This window comes from Talaromyces atroroseus (genome assembly GCF_001907595.1).
Source record: "Talaromyces atroroseus strain IBT 11181 chromosome Unknown scaffold_4, whole genome shotgun sequence".
Lineage (NCBI taxonomy): Eukaryota > Fungi > Ascomycota > Eurotiomycetes > Eurotiales > Trichocomaceae > Talaromyces > Talaromyces atroroseus.
Genome location: NW_017971436.1, coordinates 941322 through 956681, shown reverse-complemented (window position 1 = coordinate 956681; position 15360 = coordinate 941322). Strand labels below are relative to the sequence as shown.

The 15360-nt window shown below is 47.5% G+C and overlaps 8 protein-coding genes across 8 annotated transcripts; 3 read left to right on the top strand and 5 right to left on the bottom strand.

Moving 5' to 3' along the window:
- Positions 1 to 245: 245 nt before the first annotated feature.
- Positions 246 to 1311, top strand: UA08_04216 (hypothetical protein; the record flags this gene model as incomplete). Its single annotated transcript, XM_020266514.1, has 2 exons — positions 246 to 386; positions 442 to 1311. 2 exons carry the CDS (start codon positions 246 to 248, stop codon positions 1309 to 1311), a joined length of 1011 nt encoding a protein of 336 aa, XP_020120598.1.
- Positions 1312 to 2035: 724 nt separating this feature from the next.
- UA08_04215 (hypothetical protein) lies at positions 2036 to 2384 on the bottom strand (the record flags this gene model as incomplete). The annotated part of the gene is made up of 2 exons (XM_020266513.1): positions 2036 to 2323; positions 2379 to 2384. The coding sequence occupies 2 exons, from the start codon at positions 2382 to 2384 to the stop codon at positions 2036 to 2038; spliced, it is 294 nt and encodes a 97-aa protein (XP_020120597.1).
- A 779-nt stretch (positions 2385 to 3163) lies between these two features.
- UA08_04214 (hypothetical protein) lies at positions 3164 to 4287 on the top strand (the record flags this gene model as incomplete). Its single annotated transcript, XM_020266512.1, has 5 exons — positions 3164 to 3411; positions 3480 to 3838; positions 3901 to 3968; positions 4028 to 4213; positions 4255 to 4287. The coding sequence occupies 5 exons, from the start codon at positions 3164 to 3166 to the stop codon at positions 4285 to 4287; spliced, it is 894 nt and encodes a 297-aa protein (XP_020120596.1).
- A 236-nt stretch (positions 4288 to 4523) lies between these two features.
- UA08_04213 (hypothetical protein) lies at positions 4524 to 5640 on the bottom strand (the record flags this gene model as incomplete). The annotated part of the gene is made up of 4 exons (XM_020266511.1): positions 4524 to 4534; positions 4635 to 4704; positions 4818 to 5140; positions 5214 to 5640. The coding sequence occupies 4 exons, from the start codon at positions 5638 to 5640 to the stop codon at positions 4524 to 4526; spliced, it is 831 nt and encodes a 276-aa protein (XP_020120595.1).
- A 559-nt stretch (positions 5641 to 6199) lies between these two features.
- Positions 6200 to 9102, top strand: UA08_04212 (hypothetical protein; the record flags this gene model as incomplete). The annotated part of the gene is made up of 7 exons (XM_020266510.1): positions 6200 to 6280; positions 6343 to 6817; positions 6881 to 7092; positions 7154 to 7511; positions 7567 to 7663; positions 7719 to 8282; positions 8427 to 9102. 7 exons carry the CDS (start codon positions 6200 to 6202, stop codon positions 9100 to 9102), a joined length of 2463 nt encoding a protein of 820 aa, XP_020120594.1.
- Positions 9103 to 9178: 76 nt separating this feature from the next.
- UA08_04211 (hypothetical protein) lies at positions 9179 to 9751 on the bottom strand (the record flags this gene model as incomplete). Its single annotated transcript, XM_020266509.1, has 3 exons — positions 9179 to 9229; positions 9300 to 9529; positions 9592 to 9751. The coding sequence occupies 3 exons, from the start codon at positions 9749 to 9751 to the stop codon at positions 9179 to 9181; spliced, it is 441 nt and encodes a 146-aa protein (XP_020120593.1).
- Positions 9752 to 10370: 619 nt separating this feature from the next.
- UA08_04210 (hypothetical protein) lies at positions 10371 to 11117 on the bottom strand (the record flags this gene model as incomplete). The annotated part of the gene is made up of 1 exon (XM_020266508.1): positions 10371 to 11117. The coding sequence occupies one exon, from the start codon at positions 11115 to 11117 to the stop codon at positions 10371 to 10373; it is 747 nt and encodes a 248-aa protein (XP_020120803.1).
- A 450-nt stretch (positions 11118 to 11567) lies between these two features.
- On the bottom strand, positions 11568 to 13472 carry UA08_04209 (hypothetical protein; the record flags this gene model as incomplete). Its single annotated transcript, XM_020266507.1, has 4 exons — positions 11568 to 12110; positions 12179 to 12679; positions 12746 to 13041; positions 13100 to 13472. 4 exons carry the CDS (start codon positions 13470 to 13472, stop codon positions 11568 to 11570), a joined length of 1713 nt encoding a protein of 570 aa, XP_020120804.1.
- Positions 13473 to 15360: the final 1888 nt, after the last annotated feature.

The following is a 15360-nucleotide window of genomic DNA, read 5'->3' as shown; positions in this document are numbered from 1 at the left end:
TGTCAGTCAGTGTATATAGGTAGATAGAGAATTCATAGTAGGTAGTTGATAGTCGATAGTCGATAGACAACTTCTAGAATATTTTCCATGGATTGTTTTGAGGTGGTGGAAGTGACTGCCGAGGCAGGACCCACCTGCCACAGCGTCGATTTCTCGCCTGCGCACTTTCTCTCTGCATCAACACCGCCAACCTCTCTAGCCAAGCCCTACAAAAAGCACGCGGTCTTCTCTTTAGTGATTGAATCATGTCTCGCAAAGAGAGCGGAGGCCGGGCAATGCCTCGGGAGGTAGTGCTGTCCAAAGCGCTCTCGCATCTCCTGCGGCATTCAGCAGAGAAGGAACATCTTAAGATCAGCAAAGAAGGCTATGTGAACGTGGCAGACCTGGTACGTGTAACTATCTCACGCATCGGCCCATCCTCGAGCTAAACCCGGAATACAGCTCGAAACGAGGAAAGTGAAATCTCTAAAAGCGACGCTACCGGAGATTTTGGAGGCAGTGTCTAGCTCAAACAAGCAACGGTTCTCCCTGCTCTACGTTTCACCGGAGAATATGGAGCAAGGGACAGAAGGCAGTCAGCAGCAACAAGACGTGGCTACTTCCACGGCGGCTTCGGAAGAGAAGCAAAAAAGTGCGACAACGCATGCCTTGTCTGTCAACGACAAAGATGCATCGCATTTTCTCATTAGAGCTACTCAAGGCCACAGTATAAAATCTGTTGATACAACACTTTTCCTAGAGAGATTGAGTCTTAGCGATTCCAAAGAAGAGAGTCCAGCGACAAAGCTGCCGGATACAGTTGTCCATGGCACATACCATGGCGCATGGCCGTTGATTCTCGCTTCTGGGGGACTGCAAGCTATGAGCCGAATACAAGTACACTTTGCCATTGGGCCGACAGTTGATGAAGTCTTTCCCAATGGACGAGATGCCGCACCAGCCAAATTAGAAGACAAATCAAACCAGATAGTCATTTCTGGAATGCGGTCAGATGCAGAAATTTTGATCTTTATAAACTTGCGAAAGGCATTGGAAGCCGGTTGTCCGTTCTATAGAAGTGAAAACGGCGTGATCCTCAGTGAAGGCATAGCTACTGGCGGTGATAGTCCTGATACTAAAAAGATGGTTCCTCTGGATTTCTTTGATCTGGTTGTCGAGAGGAAGGTTGGACTCGGAGTTTTGTGGGAAAATGGAAATGTTGTCCAAGAACTACCATCGCATTTGGCAGAGAAGAAGAATCCGAAGCAAGTTAGGGGGGGTGGCAGAGGAAGAGGGAGAGGGCGAGGGCGAGGAGGCAGAGGACAGCCATGACCGTATCAGTTGCATGAGTTAAGATTATGGCGCAGCTCTGGAATTACAGTCATATCATACCTCCCTGTGACTGCTATCCAAGGGTTGTGAGAAGACGATCTCCATTATCAGGAACGCCAACGATGAAAGATCGCACGAAAATCCTTAGCTGGGTTATTGCATTAAGACAATGATGACCGCTCGATCCAACAGTGAGTCTATATTACTGCGTAAAGTATTTCCGATATTTTTCAAGAATCAGTCTTTCTCCAGTATTCCGTGGTTTCGTCAGTTAGAGCCAGAAGTTTCACTAGTCTGATGCTAACTCGAAGTATAATGGGAGATTAAATTAGGCCTGACAATCCTCACATCTATCTTGATAGCTCAAGGTGACTTAACCACCAGAGGTTCCTGGTAAATGATGGGTAACAATAGGCAGATTTGTCATTCATTGATCGTCCCTTACTCTGTCTCCGTCGACTAATTCTGAAATGAGCAATGTGCATATTACCAGGATGATGTCCAATAGGTCGAATCGTGTCAGGCGAAAAGGAGAGGTACCAATTCCCCGCCCATCTACTCAGCCTTACAAAGTTGCCGTGTTACATTTGTATGATATTGTTTTAAGTTTCGAACAGCTATCCTGGACTGCAGTGTCGAGGCGGATATGCTTTTGCACGCTGTTAACCGCAATTGAGCTTTGCGTTGTCAGTCTGCGCGTATATCGGTCGGATGAATGATGGGTTCATTGAAAAAGTCTTTCTGGCGGAGAGTAGAGGGCTGGGGTGTGGAGAATCGGTGAGGGCGTCTGTGACACAATAAAGGACGTTCCGTAGTCCGAAATGAGAATTTCTGGGTTATCCACCTCGTTGGCAGGCATGCCCAAACCCATAGGATAGATGGCATGCGGCGGTGCATGGGGTTCGCCAGGCTTCCCATCCACTCGCCGGATAGGAACCTTGTAGGGTTTGCCGAAGCGCTGGTATAGCCCATCTGTGCTTAGGCTGTCAAAGTTTGGTATGCGTATGGAGATCTGCTTGCGATTAGTATGCAGGATCAGTATAGACAGCCCAATTCATTGTCCTCACCTCCATGGCATATGCCGTTTGCAATGCAAATAGGACAGCCCTAAGACGAGCTGAGCGGCAGTAGATCTAGCAGCGTCACAGTGGAAACATAAAATTTGTGCTGTCCTCCTGGCTATCTGGCGATGCTCTCGCCCTCAGTATCTTTAACGACACGTAGCGCCGTCGTTGCTGATCCCGGGTGAGCCAAATTGTTGAATATCAACCAAACCCAAGCTTGTGAACAACGATGTAGCGGCCATTACAAAATGTGTCTCCGATCAGCGTAGGGTGGTATCCGCCGGGCACGTAGTCCTCGAGATATTCAACATCTACTTCGGGGTGGTATATCTCTTCCAAGTCAGCCAGGACATGATGAAGGCATCGACGTGGAGAGACTCTGCTGAGCGAAGATTGGTGTCGACGAAGGGAGTTTAGACGCTTCCAGGCAGCGTTCATCATGCGTATAAGAAACCAGCCATTTGCGGGGAAAGCGGAAGCAGACGAGGGGGATTTACATCCGAAGCGGGGAAATGGTGCTACACCCGAGTCGGATGAGAGCTCTTCAACGCCGGAATTATATTCTAGACAACAGCTGACACGGAATTACATTCAAGAGAAATGGTTGGCTGGATCCGTGCCTTCAAACGACATGGTAGTTCACATTTAAACGAACTGTCAAGCCGACGGAGACTATGTGATCTGTCTATATCTAGGAAGTTCAGCCAAGAAGCTTCTATATCGTCATTTTTTTATCCCTTGTGTGTCGTTTTCTCTTTTTGTTTGCCACCGGAAGAAAAGATAGCAAAATGGCTGATCATGTTTACGATGCTACATTCACCGACCGCGTGGTCGACGCCATGGGTCCCAAGACAAACCCTCGTCTGCGCCAACTGATGGCCGGCTTCATTCGACACATGCACGATTTTGCGCGAGAGAATGAGTTAACAGTGGACGAGTGGATGGCTGCCGTACAGATGATCAATTGGGCTGGCCAAATGAGTGATAGCAAGCGGAATGAAGGGCAGCTTCTATGTGATGTGATCGGGCTCGAATCGTAAGGAGGCCCAGCTGTTTGAAGAAGTCTTTAGCAGACATCAGTTACTAAGCCAGAACAATACATAGATTGGTTGATGAGATAACTTACAAAGTAGCCGCCGAATCAGACAGACCTACAGCAACAGCCATCCTAGGCCCCTTTTTCCGAGCGGACACAATGGCCCGTCAGAATGGCGACAGTATTGTCACTGGGGTCGACGACGGAGAAATGGCATTCATGCATGGCCAGGTGTTAGATTACAAGACCAAGAAGCCTATCCCTGGCACCGTGGTCGAGGTCTGGCAGGCCTCTACCAACGGGCTATATGAACAGCAAGACCCGGACCAGGTCGAACATAACCTCCGAGGCAGATTCACCACGGATGACAATGGTCGATACTGGTTCTACTGCCTGAGGCCAACGCCGTATCCGGTTCCTGGCGATGGTTTGTCACCCATCCCTACCTATTTCCTCAAACATCGTGCTTATTGACCTATCTTTGGACAGGCCCCGCAGGAAAACTGCTAGAGCTCATGGACAGGCACCCCTATCGTCCGGCACATATTCATATCTTTGTAAGTAATCTTTTGGTGTTTGGTTGTATACAACAGCAGTAAATCTGACCAACGCTTAGGCTACACATGATGGATACAAACCACTCGTCACACAAATATTTGACCGGAAGGATCCATATCTCACCGACGACTCCGTATTTGCTGTGAAGGAGTCGTTGATTGTGGATTTTGTTCCACGGGAAGGAGATCCCAAAGCTTCACTCGAACTGAATTACGACGTGAAGCTAATGGCCGATGAGCCTACAGTACGATAGTTAGATATCTTGTCTATGACAGAGCTGTCTAGGGCCAGTTTTTGGCTAAAGATGCCATAACCTAGTTTTAGAGTATTCTTTGTATCAATATCACCAAGGTTAGTTTCAAATGACACAGACCATAATTGGTTGTTGTTTCTCTTTATTTACCCAATTCATAGACCATCTACCCCTCGCGCAGAATCGATATGCCATGAGTTACTTATACTGTCAACCCGATTTATGGCTTCAGATTGAATAGATTTCAATCAGCCCAATATCCGTTGTAAGTGTTTATTCGTCATTGAATATGTTTCCCAATTTATCGCCGGCCTGTAGTCAGAAATTGATTTATTTATTGGTCGTTCAAAATATGGTATATTTACATGGACCTGAAGTCACAGCAATAGTCCTGGAGGCTGGCAGCACTCACCCACAAAGGCATAGTAGCTGCTTGTTATTTTTTGCTCATTAAACCACCTTGCATATTCAGTGTCCACATGCTAGTTAAGAAACAGTGTCATTCATTATCCTTATTATATCAATAAGCATCTATCTCAGCCTCGGAACTTCACCCACTATATGACTTTGAGAATTTGACAATTAAATCACCGACCTCGTCACTCGCCTCTATGCAGTGCCAATGGCCCACTCCCTGCAAAATCTCAAGCGTCTTCGTAGAGCTGGACGCATGCGCCAAAATATGCTTGCATCCTTCCAACGGCGCCGATTTGTCCTCATCCCCCGCAATAATGAGCAGCGGGGCCTTGACGGCCGCATAATCCGGTGCCGTTGCTTCAGACACGACGTGGCAGAGCGAGACATAGCCCTCGGGGCTCTGCCCTAGGATCAGCTCTCGGATGAAAGCCCTTTGCAAGGGGGTGCTTCCAGAGCCAGTTGCTGCGCGGGGGACTGAGTTGGCTATGGGCTCCATTCCATCTGTATCCATTCATTCACAATCAGTTAGTTAGGTACTCCGAGTCTCAATTTACCAAGTTCAATTAGTACATACCCTCCGACACAATCTGAATCCGCTTCTCAAATATCTGGCCCGTACTAGCCGTTGGATGCACAGGCCCAATAGTCACCAGCGCAACCACTCGCGTCGGATATCTGGCTGCAAGATGCAGCACCACGGTTCCCCCCATGGAATGACCGACAAGCACGGCCTTGGGGACCTTCAAGGCATCCATCACTTTCACAATGTCCTGGGCGATGCTGTCAATTGATTGCTCTAGCCCCGTGTAATGCGATCTTCCAGAGCCATACGTGTCGATCGCTATGCACCTGTTGGTGCTCGGCGTGAGATGCGGCAGTACGGCGCCATAGTAGTTTTGCGAGGATCCGAGGCCGTGGATGAAGACGTAGGTTTGGCCCTCAGCTGCTGGGTTGGAGTCTGCATAGTGCAGGCGCTTCTGGTTTACAGTGATATACGGCATGGTGTGTAGCAATGGTTATTATTATTGTGGTGGAAAGTACCAGTAAATATACCCCCGGCTGAATATGTATGTCATGCAGACGAAGCGTTGACGTCTTCCGAAATTAGGTTGGTGCCGCTCCGAGCTCCATAATGCACTCAGTAGATTCGTCGTTTTCTGTAGACACTCGAACAAACTAGCTCAGGAAATGCTAGATATGATATTTGAAGACCTGAGGTTGATGCAGTTGGCAGTACAGTATACATATACCCCACAGTGCAGGGCCTAGCCAATCACAGCGCGCGCGGGGGTTCCAGCCGAGAATTTCTGCCGATGAAATTGATACATCATCATCATCATCATCAATCTCTCTGGATTATCTGCTCGCTAGAGAACGCGCCAATGACCAGGCGATCTGTATACTTTCTGGCATGCTTACTGCTTAGCCTGGCATAACTCCGCACCATACATACAGAAACATTGATTGCTCACGGACCATGCGCCGACACGCGTTCCGAAAGCATCGGATGTCACACCGTCAACCACTCCATCTTCATCGGCTCGTGCGAGGCTAACCGCCATGGCGCGTCGCAGGGTGGCTCCAGAGAACCGAATCCGAGCTGCCCAGGCGTGTGAGAACTGCAAGAGACGGAAGCAGAAAGTATGCACTTGCATCCATCTGAGAGTTTCTGGTAGTTGACTAACCAATGCTTGTCTGATTAGTGCAATGGCACTATTCCCTGTGCTAACTGTAGCAAGCGCAGGGTGCAATGTTTCTTTGACGCTCCTGTGCCTGCAACTGGGACAGTTTCGGTGGTAACTAATGCAGTGCCAGAGCAGCGCAAGAACAGTAAGAAACGCAAGCTGGGAGACTCGACTACTCCAGATGTCGCATATCGACAACAACAAACATCGACACCCGATGTCTTGCATCATGATCGCCCTGGTGGAGGCGCTCCTTCTCCGGCCACGTTGAGTGAGACCGCCCATTACTCGCCAGAGCAGCTGGGTATTGCTGCGCGTCATTCTCCTTCGCAACGCCAAGAGCGAAACCGAGATTCTTTGCTGGTGATGAATACGTCCGTTGGAACCCCTGTACAAACCGACAATGTCGCGGAGGGTGCGGCATCTGATGAGACTGATGAAGCCGAAATACAAGGCATGTCCCGAATGCTAGACGACGGCAAGGGGAGAATGCGTATGTTTGAACCTTAGATAGTACCGGACTAGGTCATGGTAACTAACCATTTCAATTACAAAGTCTATATTGGTGATGCTGCTCCATTGTCATATTTGCAGACCATTCGCCAGCTTGTCAGCAGCGTAATGGGCACTTCGATGTTCACGGTTGATCCGCATCGACACAATATCCTTGAAGCATCAATGCAGGCACAGCCTACTACCTTTCAGTACGCATTTACGCTTCCAGACCGGGAAGCTGCGTTGTTTCTTGTGGATTCTTTCTTCGCCAATGTAAGCCATTATCTCAGTCACCGACAGGGAATATAATTTTAACCTCTTACTTTATACACAGACAAAAGGAATGCTGCATCTTTTTGACGAGAACATATTCAAGCAACGAGTTGAGCGCACGTACCAAAACCCGCTCGCCGCAGACCAGTCATGGATGTGCATTCTGTATCTGGTTTTCGCTGTTGGTCTCCAACTGCGGTCGAGCTCGTCGCAACCATCGGCCAAGGAAGCCGCTATTTTAAAGCGATTACTTTCTGACAAGCTCGATCGTAGTGAGATGTTTTTCCTAGGCGCAAGGCACCTTAAGGATTCGGCCTCGGGCATTGAAGATGGGGACTTTGCGTCTATCCAAGCCTTGCTGTTGATGACTTTGTATATGCTATCTGTCGGAAAACGAAACACCGCTTGGGCTTATATTGGTTAGTATATTCATTCCTATCTTGTATAGACTCTTGACTGAATTATTTTCTTCAGGTATGGCTGTGCGACTTGCTTACGCGTTAGGGCTGCATAGAGCCGAGACGCAGCGGGTTTACGATGAGACTGAGAGGACGTCCATGTCCTTGCCTAGGTTAGTAATCCCTCGGACCTTAGTTCAGATGACAGCATTGCTGATATTGTTTTAGGGTCCTCTTATGGCGTAGTCTCTACGTGATGGATCGATTTTTGGCGTCCTGCCTTGGCCGACCAACTGCAATTCAAGACGAAGAGATCTCCGAGGAACTCTTCCCCACAAGAGAACGATTAATCAGCACAACACCAGGATTCGTTGAAAACTTTGAATTTGAAGCTCTCTTTGCTTCTGTACGAGCAGCCCAGATACACGGCACTATTCTCCATCAGATATATCGATCACGCAAAGTGTCGCTACGAATTGCGAGAACAATCGCAGTCCAAATTCACGAATGGACACTGTCCCTGCCTGAGATATTGCAATGGCGTCCTACTCCAATGCCGCATGACGACCCGGGTAAAGCCATGGGCCAATTACATGTGTGGATGACATACTTTAGTACAATCATCCTCCTGACGCGGCCATTCTTGCTGCTCCACGTAAAGAAGATTATCTCACAGCAACAGCAGAGGCCCAAGCCTTCTGGTCATAGATCACCAGTCTCAGAAGCTGTTGCGAGTTCTCCTGGTGAGATTCGAGTGGCAGACAATCCTGAGCTCAACAAGTATTCCGCTGCGTGTGTTCGATCAGCGACGCATTTGATTCGGGCTGTGCAGACGATTCGCGTGAAAGGATGTTTGCCGCGGAGGAATCCTTTCATAATGTAGCACCCCTCTCTCTTTCACCGATTTTACTATGAGTGTACTGACGTGTATATCAGAAACTGGATGTTCATCGCAGCTCTCGTCGTGTTAACAAACTCATTTTTCAACGTCTACGAAAACCCAGAGAACGACTCAGTAGCACAAACTGCGATTTATTTACACCAGCATTTCTCCGACTGCGATCCTCTGGCAGCACGATATCTACAAATTCTCCGCTCGTTTCTGAAAACGATTGCCGATCGTCGATCGATGAATGGATTGTTAGGGACAGTGAGCAAGGATTACGCGCTGAAGGATCCAATTGAGGATCTTTTCTCGGGGAAAGCCGCAGCGCAGCCGCATCATCAGAATCATATTAACTTGTTGTCGCCGGATATAGCGCGACAAGACCATTTAGCGACAACTGCAACCACAGCGCAATCCGTTCAGTTGCCGGCCTGGGACTGGTCTACTACTACTTCCATCCAACCTCAAATCAGTGCGTCCCGAGATACTCTGCCCAGCATGCCGACAGGTTTGGAAATGAACAACAACAATAACAATACCTACAACAATGACTTCGCGCATAACGTCGAAGGACTCGTGTTTCCCGGCGCAGAGGATCTATTAGGCCCCGACCCGGGACCTATTCTTGAGGAAGTGATTCATTTTGATATGCTGTGGCCGTTGAATCAAGACACGGGGTTATATTCGGGGAACATACCCATGTATGGAATGGATAATTATCTGTGAAAATACAAGTAGCTAGCTAGCCAAGCTACATACAAAAAGCACCTATCTATACCCAAATAGCAGACTCATTATTCCATTACTTATGCCGCGCCGCCGCAGCAGCGGCAGCTTGTTGAGCAGCAGTATCCTACCATCTCCAATTAGCATGAATCCTTTCAAGACCAGTGGATAAATCAATGAAGAATGGATAAACACACCAAATAAACCTGATAAAACCTCATCTTCGGCGAAGAAGAAGAAGAGTCAATGACAAATTCAGCCCTTGCAGCCCAATCAATCTCCACCTCCATCCCTGCTTCCCCCTTCATGACATACGCAACTCTACCATATAGCATCGCGTCGTTCTCAGCACCGAAGAATATCTTGGACACTGTGTGTTTGCGGGATGAAATTGATGTCCAGAGTGATTTGCGAAGGGAGAGGATTTCTATACGTCGTAAGATACCAGTCACAAACGGAAAGTAAAGGATGAATATCTTATGTGCGTACCGTCGAACCCATCGGCTCGTTTCCCGCCCATGGTTAGCGTTGCGTCCGCGGTGAAGTATTCGCGGGCATATTTTTCGTGGGCGGTTGGAGTGTCGCTAGTAGTGAAGAAGGAGGTTATGAAGGAGGATAATGTGCTTGTGTTTATGCTTGTTGGGGGCATTTTGTCTGTCTGTCTGTATGTCCCTTGATTGCGAGCTTAGGGCTGTATATAAATGTCTGATGCTGTGGGGGTCAAGTGATCGGGTAATGCACTTTGGCTGTCCCCGCAAGCGTGCATTTTATACTTCAGAATGAGACCATGGTAGATTTTCAGCACTCTCCAAGTTGTAAACTCGATATCCTGAATAAGATCCCAGGGCTTTTCGATTTTCCAAACAACCAGCTCTTGGGACAGACATGTTGTGGTTCTCGAAGCAGTATACATAGTATGCATGTTTGCTTGGTCGGCGGATTCCAGTCCATAGGTCCATTTCATTTCGGCCCACTTATCTAAACTGATTAGGAATAATCGATTATCTATATGATCTACCATACAAACCACTAAGCAAGACTACGAGTAAGTTGGTTGTAAAGTATCTGTGGTACACTCACTGCACATGACCAAAAGTCCCCTAATTAGTTAAAATGGCGTGTAGGGAAAAAAATGAGTATGGTTTTCCTTTTCGAACAATCAAGTCTGATATCATCAGGCTTAGCTGCTACGTACGGGGGTAGTTTAGTATGCTATTGAGAAGATATTTGCATTTATGAGAACTAGGCTAACTTGACATATGAACGAGCTAAACGAGCCGCTTGCCTTTGCCAGCTGCTTTCTTTCCATGATTGGATGACTTATGAGCCGTGGAGCCATCGCTTGGTGATTCGTATTCTTGCTGCAGCCCACGGTGATGCCTCGCTTCCATCACTAGAAGCCAAAGAGATAGCTTGATTGAGAATTCGTTTCTGCCTCCTTGAGGATTCCATCGACCAACCGCAATTTTCACCGGATTGACGTCTCTATACCCCGGATGAGGTTCGAGGGAAATGTCACTCATGCTGGAGACTATGCCACTGGATGTAGTCGATGCAGATTGCATTCGTGCATGCTGTGTCATGCCTGTCCTCTTCGGCCGTGGCGAACGTTGAATATCGGGGGACAGCGTGAAATGGCAACACACAATATAGGCATAAGTCAAGATGAAACCATAAGGCACGTCTAAACTTAGACAATAATACTGAAGTTGCTCGAGAGGCCTAACCAAACGCTTGTCCTCGTCTGCCGCGCATGACAACAGCTGCCCCTTGAAGAAGCGTTCAACATAAACTGTGTTGAATCCCGCTTCCTCGGTAAGGGCACTGAGATTGTCGACCCTAGTGTGTTTGCCTAATTCAGCGCTAAATTTGTCCTTGAAACTGGGAAACTCATCCCAATTCACTATGCCGTCTACCGATGCCCATTGTCCGCCCATAATAATGTTGCTTATTCGTTCGTTGATATTGAGCTCAGGGTTAGGCTCATTCAAGTATTTTAAAAGAGTATAGTCCATTTTGCTCGAATTTCAATGATTGGAGAATAGAGAATGTAGTGACAGTCAAGAATTTACTAAATTTCTTTTCCCTGCCGATGATGGGATTCTATTGTCCTTTTATAGTCAAAACTCAGAAGCTTTAGCTTTGTATCAACTTTCACACTAGATGCATAATCTGGTCAATGAAGATCAATCATGCTTAACTGCATGAAAAAGAAAGGCAAGTACGAGAGTGTAAACTGCATTGGCGTGATTCTCGGCTACTGACCGTTCGTTACTATCGGTATATGAGACATGTACCTAGGTAAGTTAGTGGCTATTATATATTTCACGACTGAAAATGGAACCCATTGGTGAAGACTGCTCTGTATGGCGGCAGATCTACTCGACATTCTCTATTTCTGCAAAAGCGCTCTTTAATTGGCTTATATTTATAGAATTAATGCACTTAACAGTATATACATATGCCTAACTAGAAACTTGATAGTCACTCTCTTCCAGACCAAACCCATCCCAGCTCGCCTGGTCGCTTCCATTTGGTCGGCTTGCGCGGACAAACCCATTTTCCACGCCCTCGATCTGCGCCACGGGCTTCACAACCTCAATTTCCGCATTGTACTTCGTCGAGAACCATTTCTCTGTATTCAATGAACTACCATCAGCAACCGAGAAAAGATCCGGAAACCGCTTCCGCAGCACACCCAGCGTCGTCGCCGAAATGCGGTCGACGCTGTCGTGATGACGCAGGTCAAAGAATTCGGGCAGTTGCTCATTGCGAAGCTTCTCTTGTAAGTCGGCAGAATATTGACCGACGGCGAAGAGGAGGAGGTCGTAATGCATGAGAGAGGCCTTGCAGTGATATGACCCTCCTGTTTTGGCACGATGATACAGACCCGTCAGTGCGGCGATGGCACCCATGCATCCTGTTCCGTAATCTGAGATGGGGAATGGAGGGACGACTGGCGTGTCGAGGCCCATGAACTGTCCCTGTGCCCATGCTATGCCGGTTACCTAGATATGGACAGGTGAGCTATTGTCATCGTATCCAAGTTTCCTGTTGGTTTGTTCAAGGAACGTACGCAATCTGCAATCTGCTGCCATCCCGGACGACCTGCCCACTCCCCTTTATATCCAAAGCAGTTCTCATTAACGTAGATAATCCCCTTCCCCCGTTTCTCTGCTAGCTCAGCCAGCTTGTCCGGTCCGTACCCGAGCTTTTCCAGCGCACCAGGCCGATATCCATCCACAAACACATCAACATCTGCCAATAGCTTTTCGAATTTCCGTCGACCCTCGGCTGTCTTCAAGTCCAAATCTGCGGCATGTTTGCCCATATTCCCATCAACCTGGAAAAAAGGCACATCACTCAGGTTTGGACTCGTGATTTTCAAAACATTGGCCCCATATTCAGCGAGGATGCGCGTAATTGTCGGCCCAGCGATGATGCGGCAGAGTTCTAGTACTTTGATTCCTTCGAGGATTTTTCGGCTGCCATTGCGAGAAGCTGGAAACTCTGTCGACGGTATGTTGCCTTGTAATTGCGTGACACTCCAAGGTGGCTCTTGGGTGTTGAGTTGGCCCTGTTAGATTATATGTAAGATATCTACCTTGAAGCCAAAGACTGGACATCAAAAGTGCATGCTTACATGAGGTGTTTTGACAAAATCTTCGTGTTTGTACGCGGTGACACCAGCCTGTCTTTTTTCCGCGTTCATCTTTTCCAGCTCTGCAGCCGTGAAACTCTCCACTCGATCTTCGATAGTCTTGATGATCTTCTGATAATCAGTTAAGTCAGGTCGATGGCCTTCTAGCCCGATCATATTGAGTGTGGTGGTAGCTTCCAGGGAGCCATGGATGTGGAAAAACTTCCCATCCTTGGTCCTGTACAGATTTGCAGACATTCTTCGATACATATTGGATTGGGCTGCCAGAAGATCGGTGTCTACACAGAGTCAATGTTTGCCTGATCCTTTTCTTAAAGATAGAAACGGGGTATATACCTCTAAGCTTGGACCGCACACCCGGATCTAGCTTCCCCAGACCACTAACTTTGGCCATATAGGCCTGGCAACCAAAGTAGGTTGCAGCCTCCAAGCTGACCTTGACAGTCCGTTTCCGCGGTTTTTCTCCATATCGAAGATTTGCGATTTCTCCTGCGACTAGGCCTTCCACTGCCTTGAGAGCCGCCAGAGTCTCGGTTTCCTTGAATGGGATGGGGAAGTAGATTGTGTCGGCAGTCGAGTGAAAGGTAACGGCATCCTGGTTATTGACTACCGCCGTGGGGAGGCGTAAATTTTCTGCTTGTTGGCACAAAAGGCCCAGGATGCGCTCTGCTTCACGGACAGGGGAATAGTTCGACTTAATTCCACTCATGATCTTATGCAAGACCGATCTTATCTTCCAAGGTTTCTGAAGTAATAAATATGGAAAACTCTTCTGTCGCTAACCTCTATAAGACAACCGAGGTTCGATCAGACATCCTTGTATGATGGCAAGCCCCGTCATAGTTTTCACAGACATGATCAGTTACTGCTCTTGATTGTTTTCAATCTGTTCTATCCATATCCGATAATCTGGTGGATTGCCATTGTCGATGCTGCTTGAAGAGGGGAAGTTGATGTCGGATGTGAGAGTGCGGGGGGTTCCGCCACTTCGGCTACAGCACCTATCCGACGCTGCGCGTACCGATCCGACATGAAAAACAAATCCAAGGCATGAAGACATATCTTGGGGTGGGTGATATAAATTGCATATAAAACCTTCGTTATGTGTTACGAACGTTTGCTTCCGGTTTGCGCTGGATGAGTGACTCAACTTAGGGTCACAGTTAGGGCAAATCGCACCACGCTTTCCTAAACAGGCAAAAAACAGGAAAGAGGCTAGCCACCATACATCCAGTGTGCCCTGCAGTTCCACTGTTCACATCAGATTTCACAGATTTACACTGGTATGTGAGAAGAGTATTGAAATCATATCCGAGTCCCAGGCAGATACAGAGACAGTTGAATGATTGCGGAACGCCGGATAAGGAAATATTGAAGGATCACGAGTTAGTTAATCCAGCAGACGCCATATGTTACGATGCTATCTTACAGTACCAGATGCAGTCCCATGTCCCAATAAGCCGCCAGGGCCCTGAAAAGGCGTACTGGTGACTCTGGGTATGGACTAGTACTTGGGTAGTAATACTAAAGTAGGAAGAATAGCATGACACTAACATGTCCAGACAATGCAACATTAGCTTTCGTATGCGTATTTAATTGGCAGCTATCTCTGCGGGTAAGAGTCTCGTTATTCTTTATAAACTTGTATGTACTTCGATATCTAGGCAGGAGGCTGAAACACTGTAGGACTTCTGGAGGGTGTCAAACTACTCACTCATTTTTCGCTGGATGGATATTATCTACCTAGGAACATACAAGGGATATCATGCGAGAGCTTTGATAAGTGTCCATGCAAATTCGCCTTGCAAAACGGAAAACTGGTTCGTGCCAATGAACAATACTGGGTATGGGTATGGAGAGATAAAGTATGAAACATGCTCCCAAGTGTAAATCCTAGACAAAGAAGATGATTAAACAGGGAGAAACGCAGTGAATGATCACTTCATTTATACATTTCAATATGGCAGGCTTCCGTTCTACGCGTGAAGCGTCGTCTTGCCTTCCAGCTTGCACGCCATGTGGCATAGAAATAGATCGGCATTTTCTAGTCCGGCTTCTTGTGCAGTAAAGTCTCAGTTCACAAACGTGTGGTATATGATCTAAGGGTCACTTGGGAAGAGAATTTGGTGATACTCTGGAGGAGAATCTTTATCATGGCGGTAGACACGGCTTCCTTTTTCAACTATCGATCCATCCCTCTGAGCAGACCTGTACACCTCGGTCCAAGCCGCGTGGTCGTTCTAGACAGAAGTGTCGACTCGGGCGACCTCCTTGCTGGATTGCGGTGCTTGCATTTGCTGCTAGAAAGTCTCGCACTCTTTCATAGCATGGTCTCTATTTAGCACCGATTTGCTTTGAGATGATTGAAGCTGGAAAGTACTTCGGCGGACGGCGCTTTGGTGTAGTAGATGTAAACCTCCTAGCTTCTGTCGGAATCCGCTTAGGATTGAACGCGGAGGTTAGAGAATGAGTAACGGAATACGTTCTGAACAGATTACTAGGAGAAATGTATGTGTGTGTATTCGATGAGGATTGTTCTCGTCTATGTACCTGACTGGGCCGAATATGCCCCTTTTACAATGCCTCCAGTCAGTACT